The 18,549-nt window shown below is 34.2% G+C and overlaps 2 protein-coding genes across 4 annotated transcripts; both read left to right on the top strand.

The window, feature by feature from the left end:
• Positions 1-2,587: 2,587 nt before the first annotated feature.
• On the top strand, positions 2,588-6,827 carry LOC143082913 (sodium-dependent glucose transporter 1A-like). 2 transcript variants are annotated; one of them, XM_076259041.1, is made up of 3 exons: positions 2,588-2,904; positions 5,165-5,332; positions 5,783-6,827. In XM_076259041.1, exons 1-3 carry the CDS (start codon positions 2,898-2,900, stop codon positions 6,799-6,801), a joined length of 1,194 nt encoding a protein of 397 aa, XP_076115156.1. In that variant the 5' UTR covers positions 2,588-2,897; the 3' UTR covers positions 6,802-6,827. The 2 variants fall into 2 exon arrangements, with proteins under 2 accessions (XP_076115156.1, XP_076115078.1); XM_076258963.1 differs by having other exon boundaries at positions 5,047-5,332.
• Positions 6,828-8,632: 1,805 nt separating this feature from the next.
• Positions 8,633-16,439, top strand: LOC143079702 (3 beta-hydroxysteroid dehydrogenase/Delta 5-->4-isomerase type 1-like). 2 transcript variants are annotated; one of them, XM_076255220.1, is made up of 5 exons: positions 8,633-8,700; positions 10,119-10,274; positions 10,839-11,003; positions 14,659-14,871; positions 15,868-16,439. In XM_076255220.1, exons 2-5 carry the CDS (start codon positions 10,145-10,147, stop codon positions 16,434-16,436), a joined length of 1,077 nt encoding a protein of 358 aa, XP_076111335.1. In that variant the 5' UTR covers positions 8,633-8,700; positions 10,119-10,144; the 3' UTR covers positions 16,437-16,439. The 2 variants fall into 2 exon arrangements, with proteins under 2 accessions (XP_076111335.1, XP_076111325.1); XM_076255210.1 differs by having other exon boundaries at positions 8,666-8,700; positions 10,037-10,274.
• The last annotated feature ends 2,110 nt before the right edge of the window (positions 16,440-18,549 follow it).

The following is an 18,549-nucleotide window of genomic DNA, read 5'->3' as shown; positions in this document are numbered from 1 at the left end:
ATAGTTATATACTTTAATTCAGTCACGGACCCGCGATATCACGGGTGTGTTCTAGTAATAACTATATATATATGCATGTTGTAATCAGAAAATAAAACTCTATACTAGAAAGTCCCTGAACTGACGAAAATTTAAAAAGTATATTTGTATATGCCATTCAAGTTGTTTTTGTAAACCATTATGGTTTACAAAAACAACTTGAATGATATAAAAATTTTCGTAAAAATTAAAGTGAAAGTGCAATTGAGGGAAATGAGTGCATTAACAGCAACTTATCTGTAAAAAACACATATATATATATATATATATATATATTTTGATCATATTAATAAGTTACACCCAAATAACCAGATAACAGGGTACAATCAGTTTAAAAATAGGTAATGAAATTACACTCAATGCCATTCCTGTTTATAAATTTTGTCCAGACTGAGTATCGAACAACTATATAAAGTTTCCGGTTCTTTCCTATCATAAATATTGTAATATAAAACTGGTATCATTCCCAGCTTACAATGCTTCGGACTATTTTTGGAATAATGCATCTATGTATTTGATGATTGTACAACTCTTCTGTACATAAGAATGAACATATTTCTTTAATATAGCACTATATTACAGTTATATCTTATAGAGTAGTTGTATAACGTTTGTTGTTGCTGTCTGAAAGTCATGATTGGTTGTCTGTCCCTTACTACTCTTATAAAGTGTTTTTTTCTTTCTTTTGAAACGTTTTTCTGTTAAGGTTACAATGGAATTCGAATGCTGCACGGTACCGGTATTCTGTAATTTTTACATCTTTGTCGACAAATCTTAAGTGAATGTCAATCATACCACACATACTAGTATGTACACATCTGTTCATTGTGTTTCATATGATTTTATGGTTACCGAGTAAATTCTTGGTGTCAAACAGTAAAGTCAGCATATGCAAAGGCGGCCGCATCTGTTAAAAAACCGACAGCAAATTATTTGTAAACAGTAAAAACACTTGTAAAAAAAATAATTAAATAAAGGTGACTTTCTTCATAAGTTCTCAAGAAAAAGGTCAGAATGGAACAAAAAATATTGACAGACGGAATCGGACAACAAGCACAGATTGAGGTGAGTAAGACGAGCTATAAGCCGTTTTAAAGAGTCTTCCATTCAACATTTCTATAGATTTTGACTGAAGAATTTGATCTGTAGATCTGTGTCTTTATGGATACGTTGTCTGCACCAATACTGGCTTTAAAAACAGAGAAAAAGGCGCCGTATATGTATTTCACGGTTTTGCACATGGCCGCACACTCGCAGGTCTCAGCACTTGATACGCACACAAAAGTGTCTTCTAATGTATTCCTGAGATGGATTAATTTCAGTGATACTTTGACTTGGATACTGCAGCCCAAAATATTTGAAAATCCAAAACCTAATACAAACTTCGAAGAGATGATGAACATAAACTTTATAATGCATGTATAGCCAAAACCGGAAAGGAATCAGAAGCGCATTTCAATAATTAAGGGGGCTCGCGGGTCTAAATCAAAATTTTTATTTAATATAGGATTTCTCTATATTTTCCTATAAATGAACTTTATCTTATACTTAATAGAATAATTAAATTAAAAAATGGGGTCACCGTTCATTTACGCTCACAATCTGCCTCCGAAAGAAACATACATTTTTGTAATTGGACTTTTTATCTGTCGAACTATAGGAGAAATAGAGCCTGTAAAATATCAAAATAAAAAAAGAACTTTATTACAGAAATCGCTAAAATTTAGCAAAAGTTCAGTATAAGTACAGCTTATTTGAAAATTATAATAAAAAAAATATAGGTCACCGATGAGTTAAAAAAGATATTTCAATTTTAATACCAAAAATTGGCATTTTTGCACAAAAGGGAGATAATTTGGAGCTTTTTCAATGAAATCTACATTTAAGAAATCATCTAGGGCCAACAAGAATTGATTTTTTTGGAATGATTTTTGTACCATATGATAAAGTAACAGTTATTAAAGGTAATAAATAAAATTTGTAATGAAAAATAAATGTTTATTTTTTTCTGAAAATTTTAAAACCCTCGAGCCTCCTTAATATGTCTCTTATCAGTGATGCTCGAGGCCAAATATTTGAAAATCAAAAACTTAATACAACGTTTCAATCAAGATTTGATAAACCAAAATGACTTATAATGTATAGCAAAAGAACAACCGACAAGGAATCAGAGCTTTGCATGAGATAGATATATGATATATTCAATAATTTGAAACGATTTATGAAATTTTATAACAGTAAATTTCAATCAAAACAAGATCCATATTTATTAATACAAGTAATTTTACATCGTTTAATTCTGTCGAAACCGAACTCAGTCTATTAAAACGGTTACAATGACTAACTTTTAATTAAAAAAAATAAAACAGTATAATTGCAAAAAAAACGTTGACAAAACATTCAATGTGCCTTCATAAATAGCCGAAAACTATCCAGTAAGACCGTAAAATTATTCTAAATACATGTAGTCAATATTGTTTGCAAAATAATCAATAGCATTTAACGACCTATAAGCCTGATTAAACTATATTTAGCCAACAAAGAAACCTGATACAGAATAATTATGGTGTTACTTCTCAACAAATCCATGCCATATTTATAATGTGTTTGTAACAAGATGGAAAAGTACATTTGTAAATTTGTACATTTGAATAATTTCACCTGTCAGATATCCAATGACACATCAAAGTCAAGATAATAATGGACGATAAGAATGGTTCAAAACGGAAGGTCATAGATGAACACAATGGCTCGAGAATCCAACCACGTGAGAAAGTATCGTTTTTTGACAGACTAAAGAAGGACGTAGTGTTTCGGCACAAAGTTTCTTTATCGGTAGCATTGTTCAGTTTGTTTGCATGCCTGGTACGTATATTTTTTTCCATTCTTTAATTGAAAGTTTTCTCAAGACGAGTTTGACCACATGTTTTACACTACTTCCTGTGTTGACTAGTTTCAGATTTTTGAACATAGCGCCCTTCGATATCTTGCGCAAAAAAAGCGCCTGTTTCTCCTCTACAAGACCTATATAGTCATACCCCGTGACACCCCTCGTTATTTTACTCTAGGAGCCCTGTAATATGCCGACCCCCTATTTTTTTACCATTTTTTTCAAATTTTTGGCTCTTATTTCAGTTTTTTAACATAGCACCCTTCGATACCTTGCGCAAAAGAAGCGCTCGTTTCTCCTCTTCAAGACCTATATAGTCACACCCCGTGACATCCCTCATAATTTTTCTCTAGAAGCCCTGGAATAGGCCGACCCCCTGTTTTTTACCATTTTTTTTCAATTTTTGAGCTCTAGTTTCAGATTTTTGAACATAGCGCCCTTTGATACCTTGCGCAAAAGAAGCGCCTGTTTCTCCTCTACAAGACCTATATAGTCATATCCCGTGACACCCCTCATTATTTTTCTCTAGGAGCCCTGTAATAGGCCGACCCCACTATATGTTTACCATTTTTTTCAAATTTTGAGTTCTAGTTTCAGATTTTTGAACATAGCGCCCTTTCATACCTTGCGCAAAAGAAGCGCCTGTTTCTCCTCTACAAGACCTATATAGTCATATCCCGTGACATCCCTCATTATTTTTCTCTAGGAGCCCTGTAATAGGCCGACCCCCTTTTCTTCAAATGTGTATGTTAGTTTAATTAAACAAAGACATCACAGGTGCGATGTTTTACAGGGTAGGACTACTTTTACATACGTTCTCAGGGGCGGGTCCAGCCATTTCAAATTTAAAAAGGGGGGTTCCCAACCCAGGACAAAGGGGGGTTCCAACTATATGCCCCCATTCAAATCATTGATCGGCCCCAAAAAAGGGGGGTTCCAACCCCCGGAACCCCCCCCCCCGGATCCGCCAATGGTCATCATGATAATTGAAGATTGCAAAATACAATTACTTTTTCACATGCAGACAGGGTTTCAGCTGAGGATAACATTATAGTCAATTTTTTAGTCAAAATGATGGGTTTTCCGTGGCTTTTCCTAACGCAATTTATACCCATCTCCCTTGCATCTAATATGACTCTCGTCACAATTAACGTACTTTTTACTTCTTTCTTCTTTATGACTAAGTAAAATACATTATTTTGCCTTTGATATAACAGAGGGCATGTGATATCTATATTAATAAAAAAAAATATCGGATGCACACAACGACTAATCTCTATTAAAAGGGGGCAAAAAATACTAGAGGGACATTCAGACTTATAGATCGAAAATAAACTGAACGCCATGACTAAAAAACAAAAATCTCAAATAGACAAATAATAGTACACAATACACAGCATAGAAAACTAAAGATTAAAAAACATGTCAGAACCCCACCAAAAAAACTGGGGTTGATCTCATGTGCCCCGGAAGGGTAAGCATATACTGCTCCACATGTGACACCCGTCACATGCATGTGGAGCAGGATAACTATTTTACTCTAAATATATGTAGTTGTATTGTAAACTGTTAACGGTGATTGTGGACCTGCTTCGTAAAAACGCACGAATCTTGTTACCTTGGATTTTATTTAAAAGTGTAAACGGTGTCAGAAATCTTTTGTGTATATAAATTGCAATATTTTTCAGGAATTAAAAGCCAATTCAACTTGTCACTTTATGTTTAACTTTTCGAAACTTGTACAACTTATCAAATTATTATCATTAAGCTCTTTTCTATAAAGGGGACATTGACATGTAAAATGTTCTTCGTCTTCAACTTTATTAAAATTTAAAACTTGACGAGAAAGTAACGGCGAGAGAATGGTGTTACTATACGAACCGACGGTATAAAGGGCAGTCAAAGGTAAATCAGTGTCCGTGTGAGAGGTTGGAAAAATCTTTTTAGCCTACAGCACGTATTTCCCTAATCACGTTCTTGAGTACGCGAGAACAAACACGTTTGAAAGCGTAAAAATCTAAAGGACATGATTCGAACACAACAAAAGCAGATTTTTTTTCTAATATAAATGTATTCATAATTTTAAGTATGCGAGCACTGGACTGTTACTTTTACAGGGATGGAATGTTAGTCAACTTGGACCTGCCCTACTGGACCTGCAAATCATAACAAAAACTAGGTTAGACGAGGCTTCTTATTTCCTTACAGCATTTTCACTTGGATTTCTTGTTGCAGTGGCTGTAGCAGGATGGATATTCAAAAAGATCAATCGAATCATCGTATTATTCGTCTCCACAATTTTAATCGCCATTGTAACGGTTGTTACACCTTGGTGTCGTCACTTTGGGCTAATGATTGTTGTATTTGTAGTGCGCGGACTTGCACACGGAGTTGCAGATGCAGGTTTGTGATATCACTCTTCTTTTATCAATGACGTGTAAATATTTTATTTTTAATCAGGGGCAGTTATTTCGAAAAGATGTCACAAAACATTCATGTATAGACTACAGTTTAATTTAGGCTTATTAACTCACATGCAACTGTATATATAGGAATTACGAGCTAAACTCGTCCATGGTCAACTTTGCATATAAAAGAGTTGCAAAAAGACATTCAAACTTACAAGTCAAAAATAAACTGACAACGCCAGGGCAAAAAAAGAAAAGACCAACAGACAAACAACAAGGAGGACTAAAATCTCCAAAAACAATTGTGACTAGTTTTGATTGCAAACAATATTATTGCTAAAATTAGAAAAAATAAAGAAAAAATGCTAGAAAGTAACGAATATTGAGAATTGTATAATTAGTCAAACATATACATGACGTATATTAATTAATTTATATATTGCAGGAGGTAATATCAATATTCTGAAGATATGGGGTACAGAGAGTGGACCATACATGCAGACTTTGCACTTTTCATTTGCAATTGGTGCAGTTATTTCCCCACTTGCCATGGCACCTTTCCTCAATTCACAGATTCCTCAAGATGATTCAAAGACAACACAAAAGGAATGTTTACGAAATTCAACAATGAATTCAACCAATAATTTCAACTCATCGGCAGACATATTTATGAATGTTGATTGTTATCGACAAGACACTATTTACAAACATTCAAATATTCATGGAGCATTTGTCATATCTGCAGGCATAACATTGCTGTCGGGGTTATTATTCTCATATTTCCTGTGTCATAAAACGAACAGTAATGTAGAGCAGACACAAACTGTTCGTTTGAGCTCGAATTTGCCAAAATCTATTAGATTGACAACCATTGGTATTATATGCATTACATTTTTCTGTGTTCAGGTCTTAGAAAAGTCGATTGTATTTTACCTCACAGCATTTACGGTTGAACATTTCGCTTGGCCAAAAGCACTAGGATCATATGCAACGTCAGCATTCTGGGCTTCCCATGCGTTTGGGAGGTTTACCGCAATAGGTATTACAAAAAGATTCAGAATAAGATATATCTTCGGAATGTATATCTTAATGCATTGTGTGTGTTCCGTATGTCTGTTAATTACGAATTTAATGAAATTTGAAATTGGCATTTGGATTTTTATTCCAATTGCAGGACTTTGTCAATCTATTCTTTTCCCTTCACTCATGTGTTGGACTGAACAAGATTTCTTTAAGGTTTCTGGTAAAATGGTATCTTTATTCATGCTAACAGGATCGGGCGGATCAATGCTTACACCAATTTTTCTTGGATATTTGATAGATTTGTATTCACCAATGTGGTTTTCATATGGAGTGCTTATTTTCAGTATATGTCTGATTGTGATATATATTGTTCTCTTTATTCTAGCCCGTAGGATTGAGTCACATGGTAAAGAAAATGAACTTTTTATCACTGTTTCGTGAAATAAAATTAATAAAAATGAATAATATTTGATATTGCCGACAGCCAGGCGTATTTTTTAAAATTTGTAAATAGCACATATATAACTTATATTTTTTAATGTTTTTTACTGCATGCAGTCAAGGGAAATACTTCAACTCATGCTATCTCTATGCAGAACACGTTCTTCGATAAGACTTCATGAAACTACTGGAGAGATAGTCGCATTGTTGGCATCTAAGGGTTGGCTTGCATAGAGAAATGTTGTCATTCTGGGACTTGTCCCGTCCAACAGTTAAACGCTTTCTTGCGTTGGGTGACTGGGTGCATGGGTGTGCGGGATGTATAAATACGCACTCGCACCCGCTGCGTATTGATGGCGAAAGGCACCAAGACAAAGGGACATTCAACTTAGACATTAAGGGTGTACTAAGGTGAAATAAAATGAACCGTAGGGGAAAACAAAGGAGTCTTCACATCTGTCAAAAATTCCTCAAACTGACCTATGTATATCCTTAAATTCTTGTAAGATAGGTGCATCTCTCTTTCTCTGCACGTTAAGAACATCATGTCATATAAATAAGAAGAAGTGGTATGAGCGTCAATGAGAACTCTCCATTCAAGTCACAATTTGTAAAAGAAAACAATTATAGGTCAAAGTGCGGTCTTAAACACAGAGTTTTACCTCACACCGAACAGCAAGCTTTTAAGGGCCCTGAAATGACTTGTAAAACCATTCAAACGAGGACATTAGATTTAGGACCGGTTTAAACAATTGCAGCGGGTTTAAACGTTTTAATAGGTACCATTATCATCCTTATCTGAAACAATAGTGTAACATCACAACATAAAAAGACACACCATAAAATATCAATTGAAATGGCATAACTCAAGACAACTGTATACATATATGGCAGTGGCATAAATTATCGGTGAAGCGTTGTCAGAATTAATTTTTTTTTATGCTTGCAAATATTTTATAAAACTTTTTTTTACATATATATAATGGTTAAGCTTCCCTCTTCCCGGACTTCCTGCTTTCATTTTATTTTCCAGTGGCTTAGATATATATGTCTGTTTTTGTGTGATAACTGCAAATTGTACCTAGGCTTTAGAATTTTTATAAAGTGCCTAGAATCAAGTAAAATAACAACTAGACACAGTGATGCCCCTGCACTCCAATCTTAAATAATTATATTATAAGGAATTCGATCAATGTAGGATTTTCGTTGAGATATTATTTTGTATGGGAGACACAAATGATGCCCCGCAGATGCAAAGTGTTATTTTAAAACACACAAAGTTGACTGAGCATGGGCGCAGATAGGTCTATGGTTCACAATAGGAGGAGTTATATGATAACCATATACACCTCAATGCCAGTATAATTTATACTTATGAGTTATTTGGAATAACTAAATATCCATAATGGGATGGACGGAAGGGTAGATAGAAGGATGACAGGGGTAAAACAATATGGCATAAACTTTCAGGTGCGGGGGCATAAAAATAGCCTCCCGAACTTCAAGGGAAATTCAAAATGGAATGTCCCTTATCAGAAAATCATCTTTACAATATAAGAGTAGATATGATTCTATACTCCAAACCAAACATATTCCACCTCTTACCATAGCCCTTAGGTCGGTCGTTATCATATTTTTTCGACAATTTGCTGACTAGCTACAGTTCCATAGCTTAATATGTAGCTATACTGATTATTTTGTGTTTTTTGTGTGTCCCTAAACGTTTGTTTGATGGCTATATAAATTTATTCTGCTTTTGTGATAAATGCATTTATTGGAAGAACCGATGACAAGTTTTAAAAATACGCGCCAATAAAACATAATAACCTAAAGGACTTTGATTACGTCCGGCGAAAATTTACAGATCAGATTCACTCTTGTTTAAATTCGACAACATATGTAAGTAAATCGACTTTAGTTATATATTTTGATTTAAAAGACATGTTTTGTTATTTGTATTATTTTACTGAGTAGATTTGATAGAAGTCTGTACATGATTATGTTTTTAAAATAACATAATGCATTCACACAAAGGGAGGAAATTCAATTATTATGATATATCATATAATATCATTGTGAGATGTATATATTGTGAGATAGAACCCCTGCATGACATGATACTTGGGTATCGATTTTTGACAAGAAAACGCATTATTTAAAACCCACTTAACTATTTTCTTTCAAGATTTACTTTTGGTTCAAAGAAGAAACACTCAAGTCACAGATAATTGCATATCAAACCTGTTCTTGTTTGTTTCCATAGTTTATATAATGCGTCTATTGTACCCGTCCATACACAGATTTAAATGTTATAAGTGTATCGTTTAATTAAAAAAAAACAGGTACGTCATTATATATATAGGTATATATCAATAAGAATTCGACAGACTATTAACAAAACCACACTGCATGCTGACAATGTAGATCAATGTAGATCCAGTTAAAAAAAAGGATCTTAATGCATAACAAGTTTTGTTTGCTTCTGTCGCTATACATGTACCATCATTTGGCGTCTGTCGTCATCTGTTAAATTTTACAAAAATCTTCTCTGAAACTAATGGCCAATTTGGAAATTTAACCATACTTGGCCACAATAATCATTTAATTGGAGTATCTAGTTTTAAAATGTGTTTAATAACCCCCTGCCAACCATGATGGCCGACATGCCGCAAAACTAGTAGAGGGGTAAAATGCAAATTTTGTCTATTATTTTGAAAACCGTTTTAGATAGAGAAAATCTGACAGTTGCTAATCTGTTAAGAATGTTGAGCTTCTTCCAATTGTAAAAATACGTAAAAACTGTCAGACGAGTCCTACATGAGTTATTGTCCTGAAATTACAATTTTTTTTTACCATTTTTTTTCCATTTTTGGCTTCTATCTTAAAAATCATGATAGACACTGAGAAAAAAAAGGTCAGCAAGACAAAATCTTCTATCAAACCAAAATTTCCGGCTAATACAGTTAGTAGACTGTCACTCTCTATAGGAGTGATTACCCAGAAACGAGGAATTTTCTTTGCACTCTTTTGTGTTTTGAGCAAAAACCCTAAAGAAGATAAATAGAAACTAAACAGAACAAATAATCAGCAATACAAGGTCAGCAAAAGGGATATTTTGTCATGAATTCTATTATTATCTACAATGTTGGAAAGTGTCCTTTGTTGAATATGCACATGGACAAATGTGAGCGACACGAGCTCTTTAGAGCCTCTAGTTTCTTTTTATTACTTTCAGGTAATTACAGTCATTTCATATAATCGTTCATATGACTGTCTATTGTCAAACATATTTGGAGTATATAGTAGCATCATTACAGGATAAACTCGTGAACACAGACTTGACATGACGAAGATTTTGGTAACAGGAGGTAGTGGATGTGTGGGGCAGCACATAATCAAACACTTCCAGGAATATGTAAATGAAATTAAAGAAATCAGAGTTCTAGATCTTCAGAAATTTGAACAGAAGCTGGGTTTGTGTACTTAAATGTAACTTGTTTGCAACATGCCACCTTTGCAACACTTTAGAGACATATACAAAGAGCGCAACTGCATTTTCTCTTCACGGGTTTTCGCCGATATACATGTAATTCCCCTATTCGAACCTGCAGATTGGCATGATGCCTGCGTATTTATAAATCCCACACAGCTACACACGAACGATATACACTTTATATACTCGGCGGTATATCGCACCCAAGTTTAAACTCCGAAAATGCACGACAAGAGACTATCAGCCGTAATAAAATATGACGTAGTTTTACCATATATGCATATACTAGTAAAATGAATGAAACAGCCATGTGACGGCTACCTTTTTAGGAAAAAAATAAAGTTCACTAGAACTAATTACACTTGCAACTTACTACATTAGTTTTATATTTGCACATTCTTCAGCTAAATAAATTCATTGGAGGATGGTAGTATAAATTGGCAGTGAGCACCAATTAATACATCGAAAGCACGACAGATGCCTAAAACAAGGATATAACGCGAAAAATAAGTATAAAAAGGTGTTTAATTTCTTTCTTCTTCAGAATATGAGAACAAGATACCAGTCGTATGCTTCACTGGTAATATAACAGATGTTGATTTATTAGTCAAGGTCACCAGAGACGTTCAATGCGTTATACATACGGCTGCTTACGTTGATGTAAGATTATTCCCAGATAAAGAAAAACTTGACATAATCAATAGACAAGGTATGTACAGTAAATAGAGCTTCGTTATAATTTGCTTGAGGTTTTGTTGTTTTACCTAGAGGTGAATTCATGGAGACAAAGAACATACATCATGTTCGTTCTGTCCTGTAAAATGGTTATCTAAATAATTTGCTGTTTGTTTAATTAAACATTGGGAACTGCGACACCATATGCCGGTTGCAATGACAAAATTGATGGTATAGGTATTCTATCTAGTCCTGTGTGTAGCTCGGTGAATGTGATGAATAGTTTCAACTCTACTCCTCGACGTAGACGCAGTCATGGTCATCGTCATTTACATCAACTACTCTGCATGATGTCTCTATTAATGACTTGCTGTCATTTATACAAAAGCCGTTAGGTATTCATCACATTCGCACGAAACTTTATTCATCACCCCTTTCTAAACTTCATTCTCTGCTCAATTTGTGTTTGGAAACCACTGTTACAAACCCTCATTCAAACCAATACAGACTTACAGCTATAATTTCGGATATTGCAAGTCACAGACTTTTCAAGACAGTTCGCATTGGAAAAGATGAAAAAGAGAAAAGATCTTTTCTTAATCTTTCCTTTGCCAACAAAAGTCTCGATGGCGTCAACTTAGGCAATATCCTTCATCATAAATTAGTTCAATCGAAAATACCTCCTTATTCCAAATATCAGTCTGTACCAATCATTTCTTATACCTATACCAAACCTATTGCAACTAAAATTTTCAATTACAAACACATTTTGCAGGATCTCAATATTGACGACTTCAAGTCTAAACCTCCTGATTCAATGCACTTGTGCTATTTCCTAATTCACATATAATCCGGCTGGCCACGTTATTACCGGTGACCTCAACATTGTTAATAACACTTCCCTACGAAATGTATTATCGAAAGGTCTGAAATATCGTGAGCCTAAATCCATCAATTGGAAATACAACTTAAATTTTTTTTGATGTATTCAGTCAAGGATTATGCCAGGCAACGGACTAAGCGCGAGAAGGAAGACGTAGACACTCTTTCCGAATGGATTAAGGCAGTGAGGTCGTTGATACATGTCCGAATTAAGAAACTGAATGGGTCTTTTTAATGCCCATGCTACGTCAATCAAAGACCCACATGTTGCAAAACACTTATCCTACCTCCATGACAAATATGTTGTTGTTCCCGCAGATAAAGCCCCAAACAACATAGTTTTTGTGTGTAAAACTCATTACATTAACTTCTTGATAAACGAAATAGGTATTGACAATTCACTTGGAAACTCAACATATACCCTCACGACACTTACCAAAGAGGAAATCATGGATAATCATAGGTCTGTTCTATGTTCCTTTGGAATTTCAATTAAAGATGAATAACTGGATCTTCCATCACTGTATTGGATACAAAAATGTACCTAAACTACACAAGTGTCCTTACAAACAACGGTATATTGATGGGTCTTCCAAGTGCTCCACAAAACCTCTTTCTTAATTATCAAAATCTATTCTATCAGCAATCAAAGACGGGCTTCAGAGTTATTGCGAAACTGCCTATTCTAGAGGTGGTGTGAATCAGATGTGGATACTTAAAAGTTCCAAAGATCTTTTAGAGTACATACAATCTAACTCTCTTTCATCTTGAAGTAGTATTAAAACATTTGACTTTTCTACACTTTACACAAGTATTCCACATTCCAAACTAAAAGACATATTGAAAGAGTTGTTATTGTTTTGTTTCAAAAAAAGAAAAGAATGATCAACGTAGATACAAGTATCTTGTTTTAGGGAGGGATAAATCCTACTTTGTAAAGGCTCACTTTGATTCAAACAAAAAATTCTCTGAAACTGACATCAAGATGCTTGATTTCTTGATTGACAACATATTTGTTACGTTCGGAGGACGTGTTTTTCAACAGACTGTCGGCATTCCAATGGGAACAAATTGTGCCCCTCTTCTTGCCGACTTGTTTCTTTATTATTATAAGGCTGACTTCATACAGGAACTTTTTAGGAAGAAAGATAAGAATTTAGCAATATCCTTTGACTCTACTTTCCGCTACATAGATGGTGTTCTTTCACTAAATAATTCAAAATTTGGTGACTATGTTGAACGCATCTATTCCATCGAACTAGAGATAAAGGATACTACAGATACAGTTAAGTCGGCCTGATATCTTGACTTACATCTAGAAATTGACAATGAGGGTCGATTGAAAACAAAACTTAACGACAAAACAGATGATTTCAGCTTTCCCATTGTGAACTTTCCATTTCTAAGAAGCAACATTCCAGCAGCATCTGCATACGGGGTATATATCTCCCAATTGGTACGATATTCCCGTGCTTGCATTTCCTATCATGACTTTCTTGATAGAGGATTGCTGCTCACAAGGAAACTATTAAACCAAGAGTTCCAAAGAGTGAAGTTGAAAGCATCCCTTCGTAAATTTTACGGACGCCATCACGAGTTGGTTGACCGTTATGGAATAACCGTTTCACAAATGATATCGGATACGTTCCTTACGTCGTAACTACAATCCCCTTCCCTTTCATGAATGTGACCTACCAAATTGGACTATTTACCGGATTTGTTATAACATGAGCAACACGACGGGTGCCACATGTGGAGCAGGATCTGCTTACCCTTTCGGAGCACCTGAGATAACCCCTAGTTTTTGGTGATATTCGTGTTGCATTTTCTTTAGTTTTATATGTTGTGTCATGTGTACTATTGTTTGTCTGTTTGTCTTTTTCATTTTTAGCCATGGCGTTGTCAGTTTATTTTCGATTTATGAGTTTGACTGTCCCTCTGGTATCTTTCGTCCCTCTTTTCAAGTCATGGTCAAACCAGTGTTTGGCATTTGTAATGTTAAGGATTCGAAGTTTTTGAACCAATGTATGCATATACGACAGAAAACCTAACCAATTGAATGATCGAAAACTTCGGCTGCTAATTAACTTTCATGCCTTGGTGTCGAAGTTACCTTTTGATAATCATTAAACACAGAATCATGGAGTACGACTCAGTACGTGAACAAATAAGTGAAATGATGGAGGGATTTAAATTTGGGTTTATTTTGTCATACCAATTTCAGAATCGATTAATACTATCTTGCTTTCACGTTGTTTCATCGCGGTTTTTCCCATGCACCCACTTGCGATGTGCGATTGGTTTCTTTTTTCAAGAATCAACGCTTATCCATTGTATCTTTATCACATAAATAACGAAAGGTGTCATGGTTAAGGTATCTGCGTTCAGAAAACCTGTCGACGAATTTCGTATATATACGGAGTTGCAATGATTGAATAGCAGTTCATTTCAGAAGATTTGGATAAAATCTAGGATTTTCTTTATAAAGAAATGCACAAGACTTAGTGTTTGCTAGCAAAATTTAACTTTTCAAGTAAAAATAATAAATTCATCTTTTTGTGAAATTTGAAGTATTACATGACTTTGATATCGACAAAACTTGTAAAAAAGCATTTAATTATAATGACATATCTTCAATTAAATGAAAACCTATTTGTCCTTAAACCGACTTCCCTTGAGCAAGGACATTGATTTTTTTTTATTTTACCTACTATAGACAAATCCCTGCACGGAATCATACAATCTTAATTACAGAGATGACCCTTATAATTATTTTAAGTACAAATATATGGTTTCTCTTTATAAAGGGACGAAACTTTTATTGGAGGCGTGCTATCAGAACAAAGTCGAGATGTTTATCCATTGTAGTACTATTGATGTAATGCAAGGATACCATGACATAGTCAATGGTAACGAAGCAAATACAAAACCAGATAGATTACTTTTTGGGGAATATGCCAGGACTAAACAAGCAGGAGAAAGAGCCGTTCTAAGTATGAACAACAAACTTCTTCCAAACGGTATGTGAATTAAACTGTAAAAAGTGTTCAGTTGCCATTGTACGGTTTAGTGCTTAGAAACATTGTGTTTAGTTTGTTAGGTTAGCCACTTTAGGTCACTGAAAGGCCTTTAACAATGAGCAAAACCTATACCGCTTATCAAGCTATATTTAGAAAAAAAGGATCCAAAATAAAACATTTCAAACGAGATAACCAACTGCCTGGTTTATGTAAACAAAGAAAGGAAAAACTAATATGATTAACAGATTATAAATTGTTTCAGATAACAAATGTGCATGATATGCATTTTGAATTAACGTACGTTTGACCGAATTGCATACCTTGACAGGATAATTTCTTTTAAACTACCGGTTTTTTATCCGTTTTCAGAGGTGTTTACTGAGTGACATTTAGCTGAAATTAATAAGTACTGGTAAATGTACTGGTTACTATTAAATGTCATAAACAATATTCGTTGTTGATGACATAGTTTTGACATTTTACCGTTTAATGCTAAAAAATGCATATGTTCTATTGTGGAGAGTTGTCTCTCTGGCAATCATACCAGATCTTCTTTTTTTATATTAACCGTTTTTACGCTGTCACTTTTGGACAGAATAAAAATTTGAATCCGAAGTCTCTGTACATCAGCGAACCCTTGCAAACACTTTTATGGGGTCCGCAAGCAGCATTTTGCGAGACTAAATTTCTGCCCTTAACTAAATACTTTCAATTTGTATTTAGGAGCATCCCACATTTCCTGTATGTTCACCCAGCCTGTCCATCTACTCTGAAGAACTAACCTTTACTTAATGCATAATTAAATTGTTGGTCTCCATGCATATTAATATTTGCCATTGCACATTAAACCATTAATCATCAATTTAAAGTGAGCAATACGGAGTCTATGATGCTACGGTTAAGCTTCATTCTGTAATACATGCACTTTTATTTAAAGATTCTTGCTTAAATTTTGTTAATAGCATTGTACATATATTTATGTAGATTTCTTTACAGGTATTGCATTTCGAACCATTTCTTTGCGACCAATGGTAATTTATGGAGAGCTTGATCAACATTTTATACCTCAGGCTATAGAAGCTGGACTGCAAAACAAAAAGATCATGATTGATTTTTGTGGCAATGGAGCATGTTGTCTTGTTTACGTTGGAAATATAGCTTGGGCTTTTGTATGTGCTTATAAAGCAATGAGGTCAGATAAAACGCTTGGAGGCGAAGCCTTTCTTATTAAAGATAACAGTCCTAATAAATCAATGATGCAGTTTTGTAAACCATACTTTGATTCATTCAATATATCATTGTATCGGTCGTTTGTTCCTTATTGGATTCTGTATGTACTGATAAGTTTTATTCACATTTTACTGTTTTTAATGTCACCATTGAAGAAAGTGCAATTTCCAGTAACAACAGCAACACTTATATATACAAATTTAGCGCTGTCGTTCGACGATTCAAAAGCTAGAAAAATGTTACAGTACAGACCTTTGTACACTCCCGTAGAGAGTTACAAATGTTCACTTAAGTATTATAATTCACTTAGCTTTGATAATAAAAAGAAACACTAGTTATTTTGTTCCTATAATTTATTTTTATTTTTAGTAATGGCCACACAGAAAACTGTCAATAAATAAACTGCACCATACAAATGAAAACAAGGAAAAAAGATAGAACGTAATGTCGTGTAAAACCCCAGTCGCTTGCATAGTAAACCCCAATAGCATCAACTATATGCCAAATACGTATCACAACCAAAGAAAACATTCCTAAAAATTGGCGATACTCATTATTACACAAATTAAACAAATAATATGTGCCTTGAAAAAAGCATTTTGACAAGCAATCAAATTGAGAATGGAAATGGTAAATGTGTCGAAGGAACAACAACCCGACCAAAGAGCACAAAAAAAAGCCGAAAGGTTTTAAACACAACGAGAAAATCCCGAACCCGGAGGCGTACTTCAGCTGGCCCCTAAACAAAAATGTGTACTGATAATGGACATCATACTAGACTCCAAAATATGTAAATGAACTAGAATAAAAATAAAAAATATACAAGACTAACAAAGACCAGAGGCTCCAGACTTGGGAAAGCGCAAAAACGCAGCGAGGTAAAAGATGTTTTGTGAGATCTCAACCCTCCCCTATACCTGTAACCAATATAGAAAAAGCAAACACACAATAATATGCACAATAACTCAGTTTAAAAGAAGTTTGAGTCCGATGTCAGAAAAGGTAACAAAAGAAACTTAACAAAATGACAATGATGCATAAATGAACAAACTAAGGACTATAGCTACTAGCAGTTTCTGACATGCCAGGATCGTATGAAATAAACAGAATTTTGTAACTGTAGTTGTTTACCTTCTACGTTATATTAGTCTCCAGTTATCTCATTTGCAATCATACCTTCATACTTTTGTATAAATCCTTATTGTGACAGTTTGCTATAGTGTGGAATCATATTCGGTCTCAATCTGTGAAGAGATAATGCGAATATTATGGGTTTTGTTCGTTATGACCCATTTATGGGCATTATGTTTTCTGATCTGTGCGTCCGTTCGTTCGTTCGGCTGTCCCGCTTCAGGTTAAAGTTTTTGGTCGAGGTAGTTTTTGATGAAGTTGAAGTCCAATCAACTTGAAACTTAGTCCACATGTTCCCTATGATATGATCTTTCTCACTTTAACGCCAAATTAGAGATTTCCCCCCATTTTCACTGTCAATTGAACATAGAAAATGACAGTGTGGATGGAGCATCCGTGTACTGGGGACACATTCTTGTTTCTTTTTCATTTGTATCTTCTAAATGAATTTTTGAGATTAAGAAGAGTAAATTAGTGTTGCTTCTAAGTTAAATAAAACAGACATGGCCATGACTTTTGGCATTTTCAACAGTGAGCATTGACTTTGATAAATACGAGAGGAAGGCTATGCTATTGCATGAGAAAAAAGTTACATTTGCCTAACAATTAAGACATTCATGTTTATCAAGTTAAAATCTAAACCCAACTAATGAAGGTCTGCATATTTTATTATCTGTTTGTGACAACACATGCATGCAGCCTCTAAATATTTATTTTCTTGCATCACTGTTATAAATGTATGGTTTTAATCACGGTTTGCCAAAATTACAGATTTGGTCAATTTTGATTTTAGATTTTCAAAAATTCTAAATTGATACATGTATATCTTTTAATATTGTTCTTTGCTGTTTATAATGTGTCATAATGTAAATATGTTTGTGTTGCTATAGCATGTAACTACTCATACTTTGCAAATAAAGAATCCATTCATTCAAATTTGTGGAAGAGGAAACACATCTTTTAAAGTGATGCCATTAACTGTCCTATAGTCTACACATAATAGCTGACTAAAACGCAAATACAAACAAAACAAAACTAAACAATTCCGTATAGAAGAATGCTCGTAGTTCATGAAATATAACCTTCTACTGTACACGCAGATACGATCTTTCATACATGGCAAAATACAAACCAGTATGAAATTTTGATACCAAAAACCTAAAGAAACATTGTAGTTTTGATTTCAATTGTTAAAGATCTATTTGATGTTTATATTGCCAAAAAACAAATTACCAGCATGTAGCAAAAGTTTAACACAAGTCAACATTAAAATTTAGTAAGCCCATTAGGGACGACATCAAAAGTTCAATGAAGGAT

Source organism: Mytilus galloprovincialis, chromosome 1 (assembly GCF_965363235.1).
Source record: "Mytilus galloprovincialis chromosome 1, xbMytGall1.hap1.1, whole genome shotgun sequence".
NCBI lineage: Eukaryota > Metazoa > Mollusca > Bivalvia > Mytilida > Mytilidae > Mytilus > Mytilus galloprovincialis.
The sequence above is the reverse complement of the archived record's forward strand: the minus strand, read 5'-3'. Positions and strand labels throughout refer to the sequence as shown.